Genomic DNA, 24,088 nt, shown 5'->3' with positions numbered 1-24,088 from the left:
TGCAGATTGAGTACTAAACTTTGTACTCAACTTGTTTTACCTATTGTAGCAGGTTATACAAGCAATTTAAAAACTAATTTTTTTATTAGCTGTAATAAAAATATATATAAAAAAAACTAATTCTTTTTTTTTTTCAAATACCTTGAAGTCTAAGATGAAGTTGTGGTAGATCAGATTTATTTTATACAAAGGATTTTAATGAATAGTTGACTTATGTGATTCAAAAAATTCGGTATACTATCAAAACAAACTATGATAAATTACAATGTCATGAATTAGTTCAGATTATAATGACAAGGATTAGTTCAGATTAATTTTTTTTAGCTTTACAAAATAACTAATTCTTGAATGCAAAATTTACCACATTTATTTAAAAAAAATAAAATAAAATAATAAAATAAAATAAAATAAAATAAAATAAAATACCACAAGTTATGTTGTATTCAAGGATTAGTTCAAATTAATTGTGGGTTATTCTTTTTTGCCAAATTTACCAAATTTGCTCAGAAATCTGGGTAAAATCCTTCTCAACTCCAGCCTTTATCTAATCTTACATGCTTTCTTTACAAATTTGATATCTGGGTTTTAGCATACCAGTGTTCTGTTAAGCATCACTAACTCCAGCGCTACTCACTCGTAGACATTGCATCATCTTCCAATTGAAAAACCCTTTACTGAAATTACCTCTAAATCAATGTTGAAGAAGTTGTTGAGTTCTAGTTACCTACCATTTCAAGACCGTGTTGTTATGGAGGATTTGTTGTTGATTCTTTGAACTTGTATTTGAGTCTATATTTTCGTCAAAATCACATAGTTTTCACCTCGGGCGAAATGCTCATACTGTAATTAGGACTATTAGGAGTAATTTTGCTGGGTATATTTGGTATTTGCGAGGTGATTTAAGTGAAGTTTTGGAGAATTTTGATAAGGATTTAGTGATTAATTGTGTGGGGAAGTTATGAATGATAAAAGGAGTGAACTCAGTGAAGTATAAGAGTGAAGTATAAGCAAAAATAAAAAAAAAAAATATTGCTTAAACCGGTTGAAACCGGTTACAACAGGTCACTTGCCGGAATATTCCCTCCGATTAGTACTCTCCCAAAGTTAAGTACCCAAATTGCCACTTTTGAAAGTTGAGTCCCTTATTTGCAACTTTTGGCAAAGTTGAGTACCCACTATTATACTTAACTCATGTCATTTGACACACATATTACGTTGATCACATTATTCACATAGACACATATGAGTAGATGATAAATTTAGGGCTGTCTTGCCCTAAATTGGTATCCAATTAGTCAAAATTCGAGTCTCAAAGCCTTTTTGAGGCTGCCATGTTTTTTTTTTATTTTTTTGGTTAAGAAAAGCCTCGATTATTCTTTTTGATAAACAAGATTTGTTTATCATATGACAGCTTTGTAAATATTTGTTTAGTTATTTGTGTTCTATTGTTTTAGTATTCAAGGGTTTTACACTTTTACTTTGCTCCTCTTTTTATATAAAAAAATGACAAAATAGGAGCATGGTGAAACCCAAGAGGAAGGGTTTGTTGGAAATAAAGTGGAAAAATAATTTGGAAACTTAGATGGGTGAGTCGCAGATAACCTTCAACTGATCTTAAAACGATTCACGCCCTCCAATACAAATGACAAGGAGTTATCGGCGCGCCATCCCCATGATAAAACCCCAACTTATACACTCCCTAAACTGCATATTAAGGATTTAAGGAGTAGAATCGTTTTATTAATACAACCAAAATATCTGACTTTGTATATTATCCAAGCATGTGAAATGTAATACGTGAATAGTGCAAAAATTAAAGTGGAACACTTAAAAAACACACGGAGGGAATATAATAACTTTCCATCTCAAATTCTAAATCAATTTAGCTTAATAATCCTTTTTTTTTTTTTGTTCGGAAAGTTAAGAATATCTTAAAACCAAATTGCCAATTAGGCGCCCTCAAAAAAAAAAAAAATACTCCGTACTACCAATTGGGTAATTCTACAAAAAAATTACCAAAATCAATTCCATCCCTACGTTATAAAAAGTGGAAGAATACTCTTATGAACAGTGTTAGGACATATATGCTCCTTAAAATGTTATTTTACCTATATACCCCCATTAGTGTTAATTACTTACTGATATGTCTAGTTTATGTAGTATTTTACCCCCGTCCCTTGGTCATTATTAGTAGTGTTTTTGGCTCTTTGGAGCCACTTTTATTACTAATATGTGTTTTCTAGTGTTTTCGTAGTTTTGGTTGAGTTTTGTAGGGAATTGCACCTTTGGAGTACTTTCCCGGGATTTTATGGAGCAACTACGAGCATTGGAGGAGCACGGCCATCTTTCGTAGCCCAAGATCGGTTAGAGTAATCAAACCGGTGAATAAGGGCTCGACTTGTGTGAAGACGAGGCATTTGGACCGAATGATTAAAGCCCCAAAGAGGATATTTGGTTTGGGCCAAGTTACGAGCCTAAACGAGGAGTCCAAGCGGCCCAAGGAGGTCCGCCCGATGGTCCGCCCGATGGCGCGCCCGATCGGGCAAAGAAGACTTATATCGCAGCAGCCCTTCGCCCGATCAAAAAGGCGCGCCTGGTCGGGCGGTGTGGCGCCCGGTCGGGCGCGTGTCTCTGATAGATCTTTTAAGCATCGTTTAGTTTGTTTTAGTTTAGGATTCTTGCTTATTATAAATATGTTTTTGTTAAGCAAGTTTAGGATTCTTTTTTACACTTCCTTATTCTTTCTTTACTTTTGTAATTCTTTCTCTTAGATTTTCTCTCTCTACTTAAGCTTATTTTCTCTCTCTACACTATATACTTTGTTGTTTACTCAACTCTTTATTCTGATTACTTTGGTAACGATTTCTTTTCTCTTAATCTCAGTTATTTATTTTATTCCTTCTATCATGTTTTATTTTATTGCTTTGATTAGTTTAGATTTAATTATGTGTGAGTAGTTCTCTTTCTAGGGTTTATGGGGGATCCATAAATAATATGAAGGGGTAATTTATTGTTGTTAATTATCAATGTTATATTAATTTCCTATTGATTGATTTAATGCTCTGTGACTAGATTAGGCCTGATCTTTTATGCATGAGTTTGACAATATTGATTCGAGATTCGAGAGATGAGAATTGATGTTTAGGTCTAGTTTCAATAGGCAGGTTAATCTATAAATGGTTAAGTCGAGATTCGAGAGATGAGATTTAATACCGGTAGATTAATTCTGTCATTGTAATACGTAGCGAAAGCCCTTTATTATCTGGTTAATTGATGCATTAATGATTGGTTATTATGTTTTACCCTGGAATATTATTTATTGGTGAACCTATGCCCTAGGTCTTTAATTCATTGATTCCTCTTATTTTATTCTCCCTACTTATATTCTTCGTAGTATAATCTTTAAATCACAACAAATTGTTACTAATAATTTAGATTGCTATTAATTAATTAGGAATAGAAAGACTAGTTTCCCTGTGGATTCGACCCTACTTCCCTATCTACTTTAGTTAGTGAATTAGGTAATTATTTTTGATTAGGGGATACGACTTTACCTTGTCACTTATGTTTGTCTCTATGCGTTTTCCTGCTATGATTTCCTCTTTCTTCCTTCTAAACGCCTCTTTCAGTCTTTCTCTTCTTCTCCTCTCTCACTCTGTCCTCTTATTGAACCAAACTATTAGTTTCTCATTAAAGCGCCTGTCAAGCTTTCTCTCCTCCAAAGAAGAAGTTTATGAGATCAGGTAATTTTTTTTATCATCAATTTTTACAATCTGGGTTTATAGTTAATCAATTTTCACTTGTTAGTACAATCAATTTAGGATTGCTTTTGATTTTGTCTTTCCACCTTCGTAATGGTGCTTGCTTCTCATCGGAATTCATCCTCACCTTATAACTGAAAGTATGTGATTAAATTGCATTTTGCTTTTTCCTTTCCACCTTGATTAATTTGTTTAATTCGACTTTTAGGTTGTAATTTTGTTTTCTTTTGTAACCTATAAAATTTTCCCAAAATTTCGTATTAAATTGAACTTTAAAATTGTGACCGATTTCCGAAAATTTATGATTATGATTCTAAATTCTTTCAATTGCATACTGCCTCTGTGTATTTTTGCTTACTTTTTTTTTACTATCCTGTCAATCATTGAAGTGTTGGGGTTGGCTGGAAAGCTGCACGAAACAAGAGGACCAAAATGCGTCAAATTCAATTGGCCGTGAGCTTAGTAGGTTGCACGGCAATGTGAAGCAGATTGTTTACGTTGGAGTACCCGACAAGGATTACAAATTCAAAAGCTTAGAAGTGTCTGCTTTGAGTCCAATAAAGGGAAAGGACGGTAAAGGAAAAAGTAGTGTTGCTCAAGGCCAGGTTAGCAACCTCTTCACTTTCTAAGTGATAGTATAAACTCTATTGCAACTACTATTACGTATAACAAAGAAAATCAGGAGAAAAAAAAATTACATTTGTTTCTGAACTCCAACAGTACTAATTATTCTAGGATTTGCTAACCTTAATAAATATTACGAAGTATTATGAATGCGACATTTCGATTCTACATTATTTTTAATTTTGGTCCTTGTTGTGGGTTACTAAATTTGATGGAAATTGTTTATTCTGTAAGATTATAGTGATTATAGAAACTGCTCATTGTATTGTAGGAATATGGAAGCCAATGAGTGAGAATCTTATTCTGCCTATAATCTCTTCGAAATATGGTAGTATATGATCTCACTCCTCTAGAAGGTTCAAATTCACAAGCAGGTGGTTTCTTGACAAAAACTACTATAATTTTCTTACTACCAAATCCAACAGCTTAGTGGCCAACGCCGATGATGTTGGATCTAAGCTTGGGATAAGAAACCAAAAGTCATTTTATTATTTTAATCAAAGCGCATTTGGAAGTTACATATTTCATTTTATAACCCATTTGTTTTATTTGTTTACAATAAATAAAAATTTGTTACTTCAATTCATTTACAAGTGTGAAACGATACTTTTGGTTTATGCGCTTCACTCTTATACTTCGTATAATTTACCACAAAGAAAGAACATGTGATCAGTGTTAAATGTTTCATATTATACATGCACACTATGTGTTGTTCTTACTACACTATATGTAAATTGTAGCATATCAGTTTTCATACATTTTGATCTATTGAGGCGAGACATTTTTATAGATACTTTGTTGTTTCTCATACTCTAGCAGACGAACATCAAACCTGCTATATTTTCTAAAGGTTCACTACACTTAAGTTTAATAGTTTAAAGGTACTTAAGATTTCATATATATATCATTTCATGTTCGTAATTATGTACAATGTACAAGACTACAAACTACTAAAATGATTTATACATGTAACTAAATTAACCACATACCAAAGGTGTAAAGACAAGCCAATATAATTTTTAGACATTGGCTAGCCATATTGCACGTATCGCGCGCGTTGGCTCTCCTAATAAAGTTAAAAACTCCACTCTTTACAAAATAAAAAAAAAAATAAAATAAAATAAAATAAAATAAAAAGCCTCCACTACCCTTATAAATACAAAGGTTGAGAGAAAGATAATGTAAAACCCATCTAACATCTTCTTCCCTCTCTCATACCCCAGAAAATCTCCCTCTTTTTCCACAAATCTACAATGTCAGGAGAAGAAGAAGAGAATGCATCAGAGCTTAAATTGGGCGAAGATTTCGTCAAAGCTAAGTGTTTGATGAATGGAGAAGTAGCCATGATTCTAGAACACAGATTAGAACAATTACAGCAAGTTTCAGATGATCCCTTAAATCAGATGCCCCAAGTTTTCGAGAAATCTCTGCAATATGTTAAACGATTTAGCCGTTACAAAAACCCAGATGCTGTTCGACAGGTTAGAGAGATTCTTAGTCGTCATCAATTAGCCGAATTCGAGCTCGCTGTTCTTGGTAATCTTTGCCCAGAAACTGTTGAAGAAGCCATTGCTATGGTACCTTCGCTTAAAGATAAAGGAAGGGATCTTGATGATGAAGCTATTGAGAAGATGCTTACTGATCTTGCTATGGTTAAGAAGTTTGAGTGAGTTTGGTTTCTGGGTTGTTTGGATTTTAGGGTTAGGGTTTCTGGGTACCGTGAATTTGTCATCAATTTTTAAAATTTGGTGTTGTTAGGATTGTTAATTGAGTATTCTAATGCTATGTATTGTTCAATCTGATGAGAATTTGATGGTAGTAAATTGGTAATTGATGTGCTTGTGATGTGCATATCAAGTGTTTGATGAAAGTCCTTGCTATGATATTGAACTGAAATTGGAAAGAATGGTTATATTGGTCTAATCAAACTTGTGATTGACTATCATTGATCATTTCGATGATATGATACCTTGAATTTTTGCGTTTGTTTGTACATACTTGCTTGCCGGATGTTTAAAACATGATTTTCGGCATTGCCTTCTGTTTGATGATAATTATATTCATGCAAAAGTTTATGAACACAAACATAGTGGAATTTTGAGATGGTTATTAAATCTAATCAATAAAGAGCACAGTACTTGTATTAAGAGTTTAAGACTGATGTTATTGCCAAGAAGCTATGCTTGTAGGAAGTTTAGGTTTTTACTTTGCACTGTAAAAGCCTTGTAGTCTGCATAACAAAGAAGCAACGCCTTGTATAGTACGACGTAAGTACGAATTAGTGTGTTCAAGCTGAACCTGCTCGCTCTTGTAGTGTTGTATTCTGTAAAAATCAATTGTGGCAAAGCTTCTAGTTCTCAATCTGCAAATGGTGTTGAATCCATCACTAATCCAATACTTTTGCTAGGAGGCTTCCATATTCTTGCAAACTTCTATATCTGAATCATCGCTCAACATCTGTTAATCTGTTTTCATACTTCGATTATCATTACTTTGGATGGGAAAATTCACTTCTGAATATGCCTCAAAAAATTCACTTCTGAATTGGTAAAAGTAATTGCACCACTTTCCTGTGGATGAGACTTAGCATCTTATATGATCTATGGAGCAAATTTTTACTTGATGGTATAAATCCCTCAATTTATTACTACTCCGGTTAATTGAGTTAGTTAGTTTTCTGCCGTGGCTTGAATCCGTCTGGAAACTCTTGCTGACATCTAGCGAGTAATGTACCAATGCCTTCTACAAACACTGCATTATTTTGCATCCCTGTATCAAATTGGACTATTGACTTACCATCATATTTAAAATTATCTTAACTACTACACGAGTTGGTCTACCTGTAATAATAACAAGGGCTGCAAAATGTATGCTACTTCCCAAAACTTATCTCACTGATGGGCAAATAACCCCCTCAAAGTGTATAGAGCATAACATTTGAACCAGTTAAATGAAGTGAACAAAGTGTGAGCTCAAAAATTTACTCAATTTCTAAAATACTCAACTTCAAATGTAATTTTCATGCACTAGAAGTCAGGATTTCCCTCAATGGACTCAGCAGGAAAACAAATGCTCCCTTCTCATGTTAGTATAAACAAGTAAAACAACTAGATTATCCTACATCACTGAAAATGACTATCTAGTACAATCATACAGCTGACTAAAAGGAGAGAACAAAAGAAGAAATGTCTCTGCCACAGTCTCGCTAAATCAGAGGAAAGCAAACACCTTAAACTCACTTAGTACCTAGGAACATAAGACCTTCATGCTTGAGGAGTTGATACCTTTTGAGCAACCAATTGGATCTCTTTTACCCTCTCATCAACTATTTGAAGCAGCTGCTGCTCTTGCTGTTTCTTTTGATCCTCATCAAGGACATCAACGTCAACATGACCATCTTCACAATCTTGAGGCTTGTACATAACAAATGCATCTTCTCCAAAGTCATTTGGGGTATCGATTACCTGCTTCCCTTTAGTCCCTGTATCCTTACCAATCACACTAGCTTTCACTTGATCTGTGACGAAGATCCTGTAGTTCTCCATGTATTTGTCAACTGGATTAAGGGCAATATACAGAAGAATCTCCCAGCATTTCAAAAATTGCTTCTTATTGATTTTTAAGCTCTTCCTCACTTCATTAACAGCTGTTAATGGTGGAAAGAGCTGAGAAGACTGCGTTCTCTTTGACAAATTGGCTTCTTTAAGATGTGTAGCAGCAGTATCAACTGCAGACTGCACAGCACTGCAAGTGAGCAGGCGTGGTACATCGATGTAGTACCGAATACGTTGTAAGGAATCCACTGGTTCTTCAACTGTCAAGTCATAGACACCCTCAGACATAGCAGCATTGTTGAGTATCTCCAAGAGGCGACGTCCATACCCTTTCTGTTGATAAGGAGGCAATACAAGTATCTGGGATAATAATATAACATGTTGAGTCAGTATTGGCAGATTTGAGTTAGTCTAGCCAGTCAATGATGTACAAAATTAAAGGGAAACCTGACTAAGTCGAAGCCGTAAAGTATCAGGGTAATGGTAAAAACGATAAGCAGCTGCAAAACCAAGCAATCTACTCTGGTCTCCCTCTGGGTCAGCTATCTTCTGAACAATGACATACATCTCCCAACAAGAATCCGTAACATCAATAGGATTGCTACCTGTTGCCCATACAAACATAACAGATTATACTCCAACATAAGAAATCGAATCAATAAAATTCACAAAGACAGCAGAACAAGACGAAATATGAAATTACCATCGACAAGTAGAAGAACAAGAGGCACTAATCGGCTATAAAGAAGCCCAGCAGACATGTCACCCATGACAAAGCGAATAACCTAAGAGAAGGTAAATTATTATATTAATATAACATTGAGAAGGCTGTTAGGGCAGCATAAAGGAAATGCACGTCAACTACAATGAGACATAGGATCTGACTGGAGACAAGTGGGGGAATCCAAAAGGTGTTAAAAAAAACATGGGATTGACTGAGAGCTACACGAAAAAACCAAAAAACTTTAAGAAGATACTAACATTAATTACCCTAGTTACATTGTACAAATCAAGTCCTGCCTACCAAGGCCTGGTTTGAAAACTCGGTACACATTACCAACTCCCCTGTGCTTTTACCATTTATTAGTCACATACATTGTGAACAGCATTGAGACTACTCTAGTCCTTATTTATGGTTATATGTTCAAAACATTCTGCTAAAAGTCGCTAAATGCAAAAAGTGTACCAAACCAATCCTTTATGCAAACATAGGGAAATTTGAACAAGGACCTGTGTATCAGTAGTATCTGCATGGGAATGACCATTGCCATCAGCGGTATTTTGAACCAGTACTTCTCCCTTGGAGACAACTGAACTGAGATCATAACAACATGAGATGATAGACCATTATAGAACTGTATTTGCCAATCAAATAATAGAAAACAGTCTTGGAGAAGATTTCCATAATTCAACGCAAATGAATAGTGCTGCTTAATAGATACCTGATGTAATGCTTTTCTGTTGTGAAAGTTTGAAAAAAGTCATCCTTTTTCTCAACAATATTTTCAGCAAACATATCCTGTGAAAAAGAATCAACTTATTAAACCAAATAGTTACACAAGTGCCATTGCTTCTCAACAAATACAGTGAATAATACCTGAAGAGCAGCTTTTAGGTCTGTGATGCCTTTCCCTCTCTATGAGCAAAGCAAAGCAACAGCAAACCAAGATACATAAGAGAGTATAAAATTTCAAATGTGCTACAACAAGAATTTCAAAGCCTAGTTTAACTAAAAAGATTTTACAGGACTTACATCAGATGAGCTCTCAAAAGTGATATCAGTATACACATGAAATGACACACTGCTAACCCAAATTGTAATCTACAATAAAAGGTTGTACAAAAATTTATCAGAAAAAATGCAAAACATTGCAAATAATGCTAAACCAAGTGAAGGTTAAAAGTTCTCACCTTTAAACCTTGGTAACCATAAATTTTCCCATCATCATCAAAAAAGTGATTCAGATCAAGCGGATCAATCTGATAGCCAGTCCCAGCTTCTGCCTCATCTTTGCTGCCAACTAGATTTCACAAAACAAAGGAAACAGCCAGTTCAATCAAAGCATGTCATAGACTCACAAATCCTGAATAAGAGAGTGTATGTATTCATAATAAAAAGTCTCAAATTCTAAAAATGTCACCAATCTCACCATTAATAACTAATTGGTGTTTTAAACTTTTTATAGTCCAACACAGTACATCAAAATATTCAGTTAAAGATGTTATCATAAATATGATGAAAAGTTCCAAAGCTTTGTTAAATTACAGTAACCCAGCTTCTCATTAGTTTTTAAAAATCTCATTCTTTCAGTGAGTGATAATGAAGATACAATAAATGTAAGTAATCGCAGCTGTGATTTCATCAAAGTTTTCCAAAGAAACTGCAGGCAAAGACGGTTGTTGACAATATTTTTTAAGTTAGACAATTGAAGTACTTGGCAATTTTTACGTCTGAGGATTCCTCATTTGCAGACTTATTTCTGGCCTAACATTCCAGAAGTTTGTTCTCTAATTGCTTCCATTTCCTAATCAAAACTAAGATACAGCTATAGTCAAAAATATAAAGGGTATATGATTTGCTTTTTGAATAATGACCTATCATGCTCCAAATCTCCAATCTTTAGAAGATAATAGTCAGTACATACATATCCAGTGAATCTGGTTTTAAATTTAGGGTTAAACATGTAATGTAACTAAGGCATTCTTCCTAATAAAAAATAAGCTAAAGTGCTTCTGAAATTTATCAATAGATTCTTCTTTCTTACAGAAAGAAAGAGACCAAGTAAAACTCTGTACAAAACTCCAGTGAATATCATTAACAAAAGTCTTCCAATCATTCTTTCTACACTCCTCTTTACACACTCTACGACTATATTACATGTGACCCTTTCTGCAAAACCAGAAAATGAGGCCTCAAGTTGACTACATTACACCTTCTAGTTGTGTTATATGCCTATATGTCAGACAAAAGTATCAAAAGAATCTAATTCACTTAGGAAGACATAGTATGTGAAGCTAACTAAAGGGCATAAGAGAGATTGGCACCTAAATGAAGAAGCATAAGAAAGGTCAACCAATTATACAACAGTTATTAAAGCATACTAGCAAACAGTAGGTGAAAAAATCACTTGTTTAAAAGGACAAAAGAGGCACAGAGAGCCTAAGTAGAAGGGGAAAGGAAGAAGGATGAACTCCTTTTCCAAACCCTTTTCATCAGGGTGATAGCAGTTTACAGATTGATTCCAATGTATTTGATTTGCAGATAAAAACTTCAATAGATTAAGGGCATATACAAGAGAAGAGGAAAATCACTATAAATCAAAAGTAGCATCTTCTAAAAGTCATGCCTTCCAAATCTAATTTTTAAATAAGTTAATCAGCATAAATAAAGAGATATGGCAAGCTCTTCTTACTAAAGGAGTTTGGATCTAGTTAGATTTAAGATATGTGGATGTTCCCTACTCAAAAAAGGAGGAAGACAATTACAATTTACCATTTTACCCATCTAGGTGAAAGGCATAGGAAACCAGCACCCATGTTTTAAAATTTTGTAATCTTGAGAGCAAAAATAGGGAATCTAGAGCAAAGGGCGTAATGGAACAAGAAGACACAATCAATCTGTTCATATCATCAATACACAGAGTGACAGAATAGTTTGTAAAATTTAGAAAGAAAGATTTGGTCAACTTTTTGACTTCTTTATTAAGTATGCATATGAGCCAAAATCCATTCAGGAAGTTTTAAAATACGCATTCTCCAGACAACATTTCAGCCCATACAAATACAAAGAAGAAAAAAATAAAAAAAAACAGAGATAACCATACAATACAAGCTAATTCACATCTAAAAACACTCAACATTCTTCTAAATAGAGTTGGCATTCTTTTTTTTTTTTTTTTTAGCCTCATGTCATTTTGGTAGCAACCTACACAATCAAATGTGCTTTTGGTTTCTCGAGGCTGAAATATCTTTTTGAGTTATTTAAATAAGTTCTTATTAGTAGCATGATCATGCAATTGTCACTACAATTATTTTGGTACGATAGCTATAGGCCATAAAAGTGCTGATTTCACTCCCACTATTGGTAAAAATTGTGTCCTCAGACTCATTAAGTGTTTTAACTAAGACTTATCTCAATTTGAAACCAAGTACATATACGGAGACGGAGATTTAAAATACCTAGCCTAAAAGCAAAGTAAATAGTTCAAGTTTTTGGAGGCTATAACCACGAGGCTTAGATCCACTCACTAGTCCAAAATAATAGGCAATTGTAGAGCACGCATTATAGAGTCTCTCTTATCATCAACTGTTGATACGAAAGCTCAACAAAGAAGATCAGAGTGCATATCCAACCCTCTAGGGTCTTTCTCAGTCAAAAGTTCCAACCTAAGGGGTACGCCCACAAAATAGACGATAACTTCTCATTTTACTCCAACACTCCTCAAAAGTGACTAACACATCACAATGGCGTAAAGATATCAGGAAGATTACCCGTAACTAACAGACACTGTTCTCTAAAACCCTAAAAAAACCTCCAAAGCCTAAATTTCTCATAAGCAAAAACACAATTCCAAGCCCTAACTAGGTAAATAACACAACTAATTCCTTAGAATATCGTCAAAAAAGCTCGATTTCAAGCCACTGTAGCAGCCGTATTACATTTCCACTCAACTCCTCACACAATTTATTTCATAAAAGTGACTGAAAACCCAGTTCAAAAAAATTAAAAAAGGAGCTAAATTTATCAAAAAGGAGACAAAAAAAAAAATACCCATGAAGATTTGAATGCACTCATTTCCTTCAACGCCAGTATCTTGAATTTAAAAAAAAAAATAGAGAAAAAATTAGTGAAAATTACAAAAAATGGTATCGGATAAAAGAGGGGAAATTAAGGAGACAGAACTGCGATTAAGCTTACCGATTGGAGCGATTGCAACTCGGCGTTTCTTCTTGGAATCGGAAGTTGAATCGGTGGATTGTTGGTGTTTTTGCCCCATTTTTAGGGTTTCTGAGGTTTTTGGGGGAATAGCGGGAAAAATGGAAGTGATAATCTTAAGGTAGGCGGGAAATTATAGAGCAGACACTGGGATCAGCTTACTTATAAGGCAAATTTGTAATAAAAAATAAATAAATAAATAAAAATAAAACATTTTAAAAGCACCATTTGGCAAAAAAAGGAAAAACCTTTTAAAAGATTTTTGGTTAAAAAAAATCACCACGTTCATTTTTGTTTTTTGCCAGAGAAAACCTATTTTCTCAATTATCCTCTAATTAACTTAATTACCACTAACACACCCAATTACTTAATAATTATATTTAATTTAACATAAAAAAAATTAAAAAAAAAAACCCACCAACAAATCACCTTTCCCCTTCTTCCTCCCTTTTCCCCTCCCTTTGAAGCAACCCCCTCACCCACCGGACCCGCCGCCCAAATCCCCCCACCTCAGACGACCTACCTCCACTGTCGGTGGACCATCCCTTTCACCCTTATCCCCGCTGGCAACCACCACCTCCTTCGAATTTTTGGATCTTATATACTCGAACATGCTCAAATTAAGTCCAAATCAATTCCAATTTGTTTCTAAATTAAATCACCCTAGCATCACATGCATACATAATTAAACAAAGCCAAAACAAGTATCAATTGCAAGAAAGATGCACAAAATTAAAAACCCCTAAATCATTTTTCTAGGTTTTTTCAAAATCAAGGAGATGGTTGTTGGGATGTGATTAGGGGGAAAGGGAGGGTCGTCTAGTGGTGGAGGAGGTCTCTGGAGGTGGGGGGATCCGGACAGCGGGTCCGGTAGGGGAGGGGTTGATTCCATGGGAGGAGGAAGGAGGAGTAAGGGGAGGGAGGAAGGGAGAAGGGAGGAGGGGGTGGTGGTTTATATATATATATATATATATATATATTACTAAATAATTAGATTTAATTAATATATATATATTAATTAAATCTAATTATTTAGTAATTTGGTGGGTTAGAGGTTAATTAGAAGAATTTAGAGTTTAATTAAGTTAATTAGAGGTTAATTAGGGGAATAGGTTTCCTCTCGCAAAAAAAAAAAAAATGAATGTGGTGGTTTTTTTTAATCAGAAAGGTTTTAAAAGGTTTTTTTTCGCAAAATGACCCTTTTAAAAGGTTTTTTTGACAAATTTGCCTACTTATAATTATATGGTGTTACGAATTTCTTTATGAAGTGTGTGCATTGCAGGTCACTTCAAATACATTTTTTTTCCTTCTAAATTCCTTTCTTTTTTTTTTAATAAATATAACCGTATTACAAACTACGAGCCTTACTAGCTCCTTTGTTACAACGAGAATATATTAAATTAAGGGACTTCTTCCATGCTTGATCTTGTCGGGTTGAAAAATTTACCAATTGCCTTTGAACATACGACATAGAATACAACATTCTATTATTGAATCCTACTTTCCATTGAACTTGGAGAATGCATAAGAGTAGAGCTGTCAAAACCTGACACGACACGACAACTCGACACGAACCCGACACAAAATAAGCCGGTTTAGGTCAAGAATTCTTGACCCATAATTGGGTCGACACGAACCCGACACGAAATTAAACGGGTTAGGTTTGGGTTGAAATTTTCAACCCGAAACCAACACGCATAAGCCGATTATATAAGTGGGTTGAACGACAACCTGTTAACCCGAACTCGACACGCTTAATCTATTAATTAAGTAGTAAAAAATCTTGAATTTTTTTATTCAAAACTTGTAATTTTGTAAATAACCTTGACATTATTTATACATTTTAGTAATTTTCAGGTGGAAAAATTATAATTTTTATCTTTTATAAATTAAAATTTAATTTGACGGTTAATTTGAGACAATTATGATGTATAGTTGTGTTGGTAAAACTACTAGCTTTAAACCCTCGTGGTATCTTTTGCTAAGACTTTTAACTTTAAATTCTTGTAGTATCTTTATTGAATTAATGATATTTGTCTTTTTTATTTTTGAATTGAATATTAATTAGTTTACTACACACTATATGGGTAAAAGATTACCCATGTAACCCGTTTAATAAGCGGGTTAGGTTTGGGTCAAGGGTTTTCAACCCATTTAATAAACGGGTTAGGTTTGGGCCAAGGGTTTTTCAACTTGTTTAACATCGACACGAACACGAACCCGACACGACACGACACGTTTGACAGCCCTATATAAGAGGATGTTGAACAAACAAACTTTGGCATGAATATTCACGAGCTGAAAAAGGCACCGCCAATAGCCAATTACATAAGAGGAACTCTAGCCCACTCCTAGGTATGGGTCCTTCTACCCAATACCACAATATAAATTTTTTTTCTCTTTCATTTCCTCTTCATCTTCTTCCTCCCTTAAACCCTTTCCCCACCTCCATGGATAGCTCCCATTGCCGGCTAAACCTCAACCCACCACACCTCCACCTTCGACAGCAAGAGACCTACCCCACCAGCTACTATCTTGGTCGAAATCCAAAAATACGCAACTACCTCCGTTAAAAATCACCGAAAACCACCTAAAAAACATAACCCAAAAACGAGAGACACAAACTTATGGCTCTAGCCATTAAAAATGGAGAGTTCTATGCCGGAAATTGTCCGAGTTTGGTCGAAATTGACGATGGTAATTGTTTGTCGGTGCTCACTTATTATCAATTTCTATATTGTTATTATTGGTTTGTATACTATTATTCTTGATTTATATACTGTTATTATAGTGTTGAATACTATTATTGAGAGGAGAGAGACTACATTTTTACAACATGGGTAAGTAATACGCGAAATTACATTTTTGGCCCCCATTATGGGCCCAACGGGCCCATACTTGGTAGTGGTGTATCACTACTCAATAACATAAAGTAGATAGGGAAGGGAAATAAAGTGGTTAGGGCATAACAATACAAATTGAATCACACATTTAAATGATTCGGTACCCTTAACGGTTGGTACCATTGATCTCTTCTATGGGAAGGAGACCATTGACATACCGTGAAACTCATAAAATGAATTTTGAAGGCCCCAAACATTTCATTTTGAGGAGCATACTATGTATATTAATTTTGAGAAATAAAATTGAAAACTATGTCAGTACTAGCTTTAATTGATTAAAGCAACGAGGCATTTGCGTGTTTAAATAAAAATATTCTATGTAAATACCTCATTATGTGTGTTTAAATCAACATTATTGAATTTCGGGATTGATCTAAATGAACACGCAAAATGAGACATTTGCGTTATTTTTTTGTCAATTCCAAGCTTAATTTGGACTCATAATAATTAAAATGACTCATAAAACCTTACCTGAGCAAATCTCGCGGCAAAAAGAATATTTGTACGCAAATCGATATATTTTCTGATACGCAAAACGAGACACTTACGTTTTGCCAATTTCGAGCTCAATATGGAAACTTAGGCTAAAATGACCCCTAAAACCTTAACAGAATATTTTCGGCATGCAAAACGAGGTAAAAAAATTAATGGATGACCACTCACTAACGAAACCTTAATTGAAACCGTTAAGTGATAGCAAAATCTTTTTTTTTTTTGGTAGTAGTAAAATAAAATAAAATTTTAAATAGGTAGCAAAAAGTCAAAGTGGAATTCTCAAAAAAAAAAAAAAAAAAAAAAAAAAAAAAAGGTTCAAAGTTATGCTTTTTAATGGTAGTAAAAGTCAAATTTTACATGAATAAATGCCCTACATAATTGTAATTGAGGACATATATGGATATCATCAAGCTTAATTGCTTAAAGTGTTGGTCTTCAAGACATAAGATTGAATCTCATTTACATTCTTTTCCTTCATGTCTTTAAAGCTAAAGAAAAAAAAAGATATATTTTTTTTGTAAATGGATTCATAGCCTAAAATTTGTTTATCATGTAAAATTATTCCACTTTGTAAATTTGGTAGGATATCAATACAACCATAAGAATGGTCAAAGGACAAATTATAACGCTTTATCATTAATTATATATAGTAATTGTGAAATAATGTCGTATCCTTAATTATGAGTCAGAATCACGTGATATCTGATTTGATTTGATATTCAATGAAATAATAAACCTTTTTCTATATAATTTTTATTTTTATTTATCAACACACTAAATAGTCAACATTTGACCCAATATAAATGCCATAGATATTTATAAAATGGGCAATAATATATTCTAGAATTTCATTTACGTGTCTATATCATTCATCAATGTTCAAAAACTAGGTGCAAATTATTATTCATGGTCAAAAATTAATAATCCTCCATGTGAAAAAGGACAAAAGTAGGATGTAACTACTACCAAAGTCAAGCATATATTAATGGTGTGACTATTACACCTCTTTTACACCCACTTACACCATCACTCCTCTTCTTTCTTCTTCATCTTATCAACCAAATAAGCTTTCTTCTCAAACAAAAATCAAAACTTTAATCTAAGTTGGATTTATTATGGCATCTAATCAGTCCAAATCAGATGATTCCCTAGAAAGCTTTGGAATTATTGTTGAAAAAAATCCCTCTGAATCAAAATTATCTGAGCTAGGCATTAAATCTTGGCCCAAGTAAGTTTATGTCTCTTTGATCCTTTGACCTCATCTCTTTTTAATAAGTTTTGTACTTGTATATATTTTCGGAAATTTATGACAAAATCACACGTCATTCTGCTTGTAGTTACTAGTCACCACATCTAAACGCACTAAGATATTGTTTTGTTTTAATGTATTAAATTTTCTTATTTTATTTATTTACATAAGTTAGGTTTCAGTCTCGAGAGAAAATTGTCCTAACTTCGGCACATCTAATTATTTTTGTTCATTGTTTATACAAGATGGGCATGTTCACCTGGGAAGTATCAGCTGAAATTTGATGCAGAAGAGACATGTTATATGGTGAAAGGCAAAGTTAGAGTTTACAAAAAAGGGTCAACAACAGAAGATTATGTTGAATTTGGAGCAGGAGATCTTGTTACTATTCCTAAAGGACTTAGTTGCACTTGGGATGTACTTCTTTCTGTTGATAAATATTACAAATTTGATTCTTCTTAATTAGTCATTTAATTTGTTCTTAGAATTAGTTATATTGTATCCTTTAAAGGTTAGACCAATTGTTATATATATAAGCACATAAACGTGCTGATAATGAGAATCCATTGTCAATTCATACTTGATTTCCTTAAATTGTCTATTACGGACTACGGAGTACTATGGTTAAAATGTTTGATTTTAATGCTTGCTCACTCTAATTTCAATAATTATGCCCCTTTCAAATTTATTATCCACATCATCCAGATATATTAAGATATATTAACATATTATATTTAGTTCATCAACACAAAATAACTAATTTTCGTTTGGCATTATTGTGGTTTTTAGTTTTTTGGTTTTTTGTTTTTCAAAATCATATGATACATGTCATAAAATGAATCAAAAATTATTCAAACTTATTAAAAACATGATAATTTTGAAAACTGACAACAGAAAAGTGGTAACACCTTTTTCTTGTTTCCTGTTTTTGGTTTTTTGTTTTCTAAAAAAACAGAAAACCAAAATCAATGCCAAACAAGCCTTTAGCGGTTTCTAATTAAGGTAACTGCTAATTCAATTAGCGGCTTAGTAAAAAGTACAATGATCGTTTTTGGTTGAATTGTTGGTTTTATCTCGGACAAAACCACTAACTTAGGGTCTGTTTGACATCACTGTGGTTTCCCTTTTTTTTTTTTTTTTTATACAAAACTCATATGATATATGTCATATAATAAAATAAAAATTAGTCAAATTTATTAAAATAACGATAATTTTGAAAACTGACGACAGAAAAGTGGAAAAACTTTTTTTTTTTTTATTTTTGATTTTTGATTTTTTTTATAAAATAACAATGTCAAACAAGTCCTTTATTATTGTTCGTTTTATTTAGGATAAAACTGCCAAGTGATGAGCTAGCAAATTAGCAATTTGGTCCGCTTTAAACTAAACCGGTAAATAGAATTCAATCTTTGTCATAATTGCTAACAGACAACAGTATACTGTGTGGAGTGTGGACGTAAATTGGAAATCATGTTTAAATGTTTAATATAGGTACAGTTAAAAAAATTTGACATCTTATAGCATAAAACATTAAAACGTTCTTGTTACATACTACTCGTAGTGTTCTATCGATGTTTTTTTTTTTATTTTGGTGTTTAGAGAGCCACGTGATAGGGGTGAGAATCGATCCCAGGATCTCCTGAAATCGGGAGGAAAGCTCTAACCACTTGATGTATCCCTCACTCTCTATCAATGTAATTGTAATGTGTGTAAATTTTTTCAAATAAATGTAATTTTCTGCCATTGTCTTGTATATATTTGTATAATCTTTTATATACGATAGCAATGGAAATTAAGAAAGGAATGGTACTTTTAAGACAATAAATATATACTACGTATTAAAAGTGGATACAAAAGTTACAAAAACTTTGTCCGATCCGAATTCGATCCATTGTCATCTCTAGTTACGACTCATGTCCCACGCGGCACTAACGTCATGTAAACCTGGTTATTGGATAGGTCGGATCAAAAAGAGTCACATTTTATAGGGTCAATAGCGGGTTATGCTAATGCGGGTTGATAATGGGAGGCCCAACAAATTATTAATTAACATATATGTTAGACAAAATCATTGTTAAACTAGATTAGATCACGTGCAATGCACGGATTTAACAAAATTTTACTATGAATTTTACAATCTTTGAAAAGTTCAAAAATTATAAAATAATTTACACAAAAGAGAGAGTTATAGTTTCTTTCAATATAAACAAAATTACTTAGTTTTATACCGGTTCTTAATTTAACAAAGACACTAAGGTTGGTAGTCTTTGTACCATGCAATACTCTCTTAATTACAAATTTTAGTTAGCTAAAATAATTTACAATAAATAAATAAATTAGAGAGAATCATAACATTTATAATACGCGTAAAATAACATGATTTTTTTTTTACCAAAGTTATACCTTAGAACAAAGACATTCAGGTTACTGATACAACACTCCCCCCCCCCCCCCCCTCCAATTTAATTAGTTGACAAAATTTGATTGACACATAATTTGGGCAATAATAATGAATTACCTTATACTCAAGGTATAAAAGATATTAAATTAATAATATGGAATATATATACATATATATATATATATATATATATATATATATATATATATATATATATATATATATATATATATACATATATATATATATATGTTAACTAAATATTGAAAAAAATATCTTTGTTGGTATATTAGAAGATTGTTTAAGAAGATTTGACAAAAAAATTTAAAAAAAAAAATAATAAAGAAGAAAAAACATTTTAGAGGGAAAATACAGCACCAGGAAACGACACGTGTCATTCCTGGTGTCTGTTTTAGTATTATGTTATTGATTGATATACATGAATACGAAAATATCTAAGTAGTTTTTACTTTTTTCATATTATCTATTTTCTTTATGTATTAAATTGGATAAACACTTTGGCCTTATATCAACCCTACCCAGGCCTTCTCCATTAAAAGCTATCTCCATTAAGGGCCCTTTAAGCTTGGCCCATCTCTATTATCATTGGGCTACCCTACCTAATAATCAGGTGTCCAAGTCTAGTGTCATGTAGTCGACTGGGCACTAAGTAACATTTGTGGCTAGGGAGATCGCTAGTGGAGTTCTTCCCCCTATAAAGCTTTATTCTATATGTAGTGAACCAGTGAAAACTCCATTGACAATAACATAATAATAGATGGGTTGTTTGGGCTCGAACAAAGTCCAAATGAGTCCAAGCTTGAGGTCCATCGTTTTCGGTCAATGAACATCAAGGTGAATTCGAATTTTCAATAAGGAGCCCGAAAATGCCCAAATTGTATATCAAAGATCAGGAAACTTCCTAAAAGTTCTAGGCTTTCAAAGAAACTCTTGTACACATCCGAAATGCTAGATTGTGTAGAACTTTCCGAAATATTTTATACTCCCTCCTTTTCTAATTTCTTGCAACAAAGGGGGGAGCACGGTTCCCAAGTCAAAACTTATTAAGCATAATTATTGAAAAGTAAGGGTATGTAAATGATGTAATTAAAGAAGAGAGGGTAAATAATTAATTAAAATAAAACAAATCAATTAAACAACCCAAACCACCACCACCAACAAATCACTACGACCCAGAACCACCACCCATGACCCATAAACGAACCACTACCAGCCTAAACCACCAACGAACCCAAATCTAGAACCTGGAACCACCACCAACGAACCACTTCTTCCTAGAACGAAACCACCACCACCCACCGAGCGAAACCACCACCTTTTGGAACTCTCACCACCCAGAACCACCACCCACGAAACAACCAAAAACCACCATGCCAGATGTGGGTTGACGAACGAAACCACCACTCACGAAACCACTAAAAGCCACCACCACCGACGAACGAACCACCAAAAGCCACCACCACCAACAGCCACTACCACCAATGAACGAGCTACCAACAACCAGATCTGGAACCCACTAAAAGGGTGATATGGAATTTGATTATGAGATATTAGAGATGAAGAAGATGAAATGGGAGAGGGAGGAGGAGAGAGAAAGATAATGGAGAGATAATTTGTTCCCAAATCTGATTATTTGGGTGGAAAGGATTAATTGATTATAAGATATTAGGAGATTAATCAATTTTAGGTTAGTGTGAATCTAGCCATTAATCAAGTTATAATAAGGGTAATATGGTATATTCGACTTAAAAAACTTACTATAAAAGGAAAGAAAAACAAACTTGTTGCAAGTAATGTAAAGCAGTCAAAAATAGTAAATGTTGCAAGAAATAAGAAACGGAGGGAGTATATGAGTCTTGTACATGAGAATTGTAAAGAAGTTTCCAAGAGGTTAGCTTGTAGGCCCCTCCATTTGAAAAGGTTAAGAACTCTCTAAAATGTGTAAATAGGAACCCCCCTTATTTACAAACCATCCAAGCATTTTGTAAAATATAACACACCCTCTCAAGCAATATACTACCTCCGTTTATTATTACTTGCAACTTTTACTATTTTTGGTTGCTTCCTATTAGTTGCAACCTTTTCAAATATTTCCACTTATAGTAAGTGTTTTATGGTAAAATGTCAATATTACCCTTACTTTAAAAATTAAACATTCACTTAGAGAAATAGTTAAATCACATTAGAATGCTAATCTGATTCCACTAATATAACCACTCCCACCAAAAATTAAATCATTGCCCCACCTACCAAATTAAATGAGTTTGATTAAATCAACAATTCATCAGATATGATGAATTGATACCCTAGTTCTTGAATGTTCATCTTCATCAACTAAGTTTTTCTCTCTCCTCTCTTCCTCCTTGAACAACGCCCCCCACTCTCATTCTCTCTCCTCTAATTCTTTTTCTCTCTCCTCTTGAATAGATCTTGCATCCTTGTTTCTCCTCTCTTCCTCCTTCTTGAATGGATCTATCTCCTCTGCACCAAGCCCTTTTCGCGAGTAATGATGAAATTGAGCAGGGTTTCATAATGGCTCTCATCGACGCTTTTGAAGAACGGGCTACCTGGCCTAATTTGTTCTTTATGTCGGGGAAAGGTGGCGAAATTTTCAGCCAACGAACCTTCGCTGCGATTGGGTTAGTAATTAGATCTATTGAAGATGAGGAAGCTGCTCAGAAAATAACTCCGGTTGGCTCGAATATTAAGGAAGGGGAGGTGGAATCCGAACCTGTTGAGGTTGCCGGATTGTCTGGGTCGGGTTGTTCTTCACAGCAACTCAGTTCTATTTGTGAGAACAAAGCTGGTACCTCCTCGGATGATTCAAAAATAGTTGGATCTGTTTCTCAATTAGGGGAAAACACTGGTTTGGGTCGTGCTAGCAGAACCAGACCTTCTAATTACCCTAAGATGGTTCCTGTCTTCTCTCGTAGACGAATGAGAAGAATGTATAAGCTTGGTGCTAAGATACAACCAATTGAAGACGATGATGATGATAAACATGAGTCCCGCCCAATTATTGGTGAATCTAATGATGCCCCTGAGAGTAAGCGAATGAAATTTGGCCTTCCTACTGATTGAAAAGCTTTCGGTAAAAACTTCTGATCCATAAATTTTCGTTTTTTTTTAATTTCTATTTAAAAGTTTTAATGTACTTGATGATTGGTGAAGTGTTATTTGTGTGAATGACAATGGATGCCAACAACTTGTGTTGCTGGCCAGGGTGGTAGATTATGTTGTTGTTGCTGCTGTTATGATGTGATTATGCTGATGTTGCTATTGTTGGTTGATTTGGTTGATAGGTGATTGGTGAAGTGTTGTTAGTGAATGAGTCCCTGCCATTGTTGTTGTTATGGTGTGATTATGATTGGTGAGGTGTTGTTGCTATGATGATGTGATTATGATTTTTGAAGTGTTGTTGTTGTTACGATGTGATTATGAGTCCCTGCCATTGTTGCTTATGCTATTTAAAATTTGCTTACACTTGAATGCATGTTGCCTCATGCCTAATGTGTTGCATATAAGGGACTGTTATTGATGAATGATGTGTATGAGCAAATTTACATGTTGTTCTCGATGATAATATTTGAGAGAACACTCTGTTAGCAAGTCAGTATGCTGTGCATTGAGTCCCTCAACTGCTCCTATTTTTGTCCCTCCTTGTTGCCTATTCAGTCCCTTTTATGTGTATTTGTCCCTAGTGGAATGAGTCCCTAATTCAGATTATTATGCTCATTAGTAATCCACGTGATGAAGGGACTCAATTGATTAAAAGTGGTCCAAACTATGGGTTGCTCCAGTTTTTGTGTTGTGCACTAACTGTTGAGGTAACATGGTTTGGGCTTCTTTTTTTGAGAAAAATGACACCCTCTGATGGATAATGCCCCCTTTGTTTTGTAAATGTGCATAAAAAAACATGGCTTATATCATACAAATACTACTAAGAAGACTTCATACCAATTTCAAAGTAGCTACACCTTGAGTCCCTTCACAAAATGTCTTCTAACATGACTGCCATAGACAAAAAATTGCAACATACAAAAGTACACATAACCAAAGTTAATTAAAATAACTTACAAACCCATTATATCAACAAAATGTTGGTTATGTGTGGCAGTCCCTATTTGCTACTGGCAGACCTTCT

The 24,088-nt window shown here is 33.9% G+C and overlaps 2 protein-coding genes across 2 annotated transcripts; one reads left to right on the top strand and one right to left on the bottom strand.

The window, feature by feature from the left end:
• The first annotated feature begins 5,583 nt into the window (after positions 1-5,583).
• On the top strand, positions 5,584-6,300 carry LOC145572031 (DNA-directed RNA polymerase II subunit 4-like). The gene has a single exon (XM_081631052.1). It carries the CDS (start codon positions 5,639-5,641, stop codon positions 6,053-6,055), a length of 417 nt encoding a protein of 138 aa, XP_081487178.1. The 5' UTR covers positions 5,584-5,638; the 3' UTR covers positions 6,056-6,300.
• A 1,052-nt stretch (positions 6,301-7,352) lies between these two features.
• On the bottom strand, positions 7,353-13,017 carry LOC145572030 (histone acetyltransferase type B catalytic subunit-like). Its single transcript, XM_081631051.1, has 10 exons — positions 12,858-13,017; positions 12,711-12,752; positions 9,851-9,960; positions 9,693-9,761; positions 9,537-9,575; positions 9,382-9,458; positions 9,170-9,254; positions 8,643-8,724; positions 8,387-8,544; positions 7,353-8,299 (listed from the first exon to the last, which is right to left on the bottom strand). Exons 1-10 carry the CDS (start codon positions 12,934-12,936, stop codon positions 7,649-7,651), a joined length of 1,392 nt encoding a protein of 463 aa, XP_081487177.1. The 5' UTR covers positions 12,937-13,017; the 3' UTR covers positions 7,353-7,648.
• Between the last annotated feature and the right edge of the window lie 11,071 nt (positions 13,018-24,088).

Source organism: Chenopodium album, chromosome 12 (assembly GCF_948465745.1).
Source record: "Chenopodium album chromosome 12, dcCheAlbu1.1, whole genome shotgun sequence".
NCBI lineage: Eukaryota > Viridiplantae > Streptophyta > Magnoliopsida > Caryophyllales > Amaranthaceae > Chenopodium > Chenopodium album.
This window is presented reverse-complemented; position numbering and strand designations above follow the sequence as displayed.

Coding starts and splice junctions, on each gene's coding strand:
- LOC145572031 (XM_081631052.1), top strand. CDS start 5,639: ATGTCAGGAGAAGAAGAAGAGAATGCATCAGAGCTTAAATTGGGCGAA.
- LOC145572030 (XM_081631051.1), bottom strand. CDS start 12,936: ATGGGGCAAAAACACCAACAATCCACCGATTCAACTTCCGATTCCAAG. Junction 9,255..9,381: donor ACAGAAAAGCATTACATCAG/GTATCTATTAAG, acceptor TTATGATCTCAG/TTCAGTTGTCTCCAAGGGAG. Junction 8,300..8,386: donor TACGGCTTCGACTTAGTCAG/GTTTCCCTTTAA, acceptor TTATTATCCCAG/ATACTTGTATTGCCTCCTTA.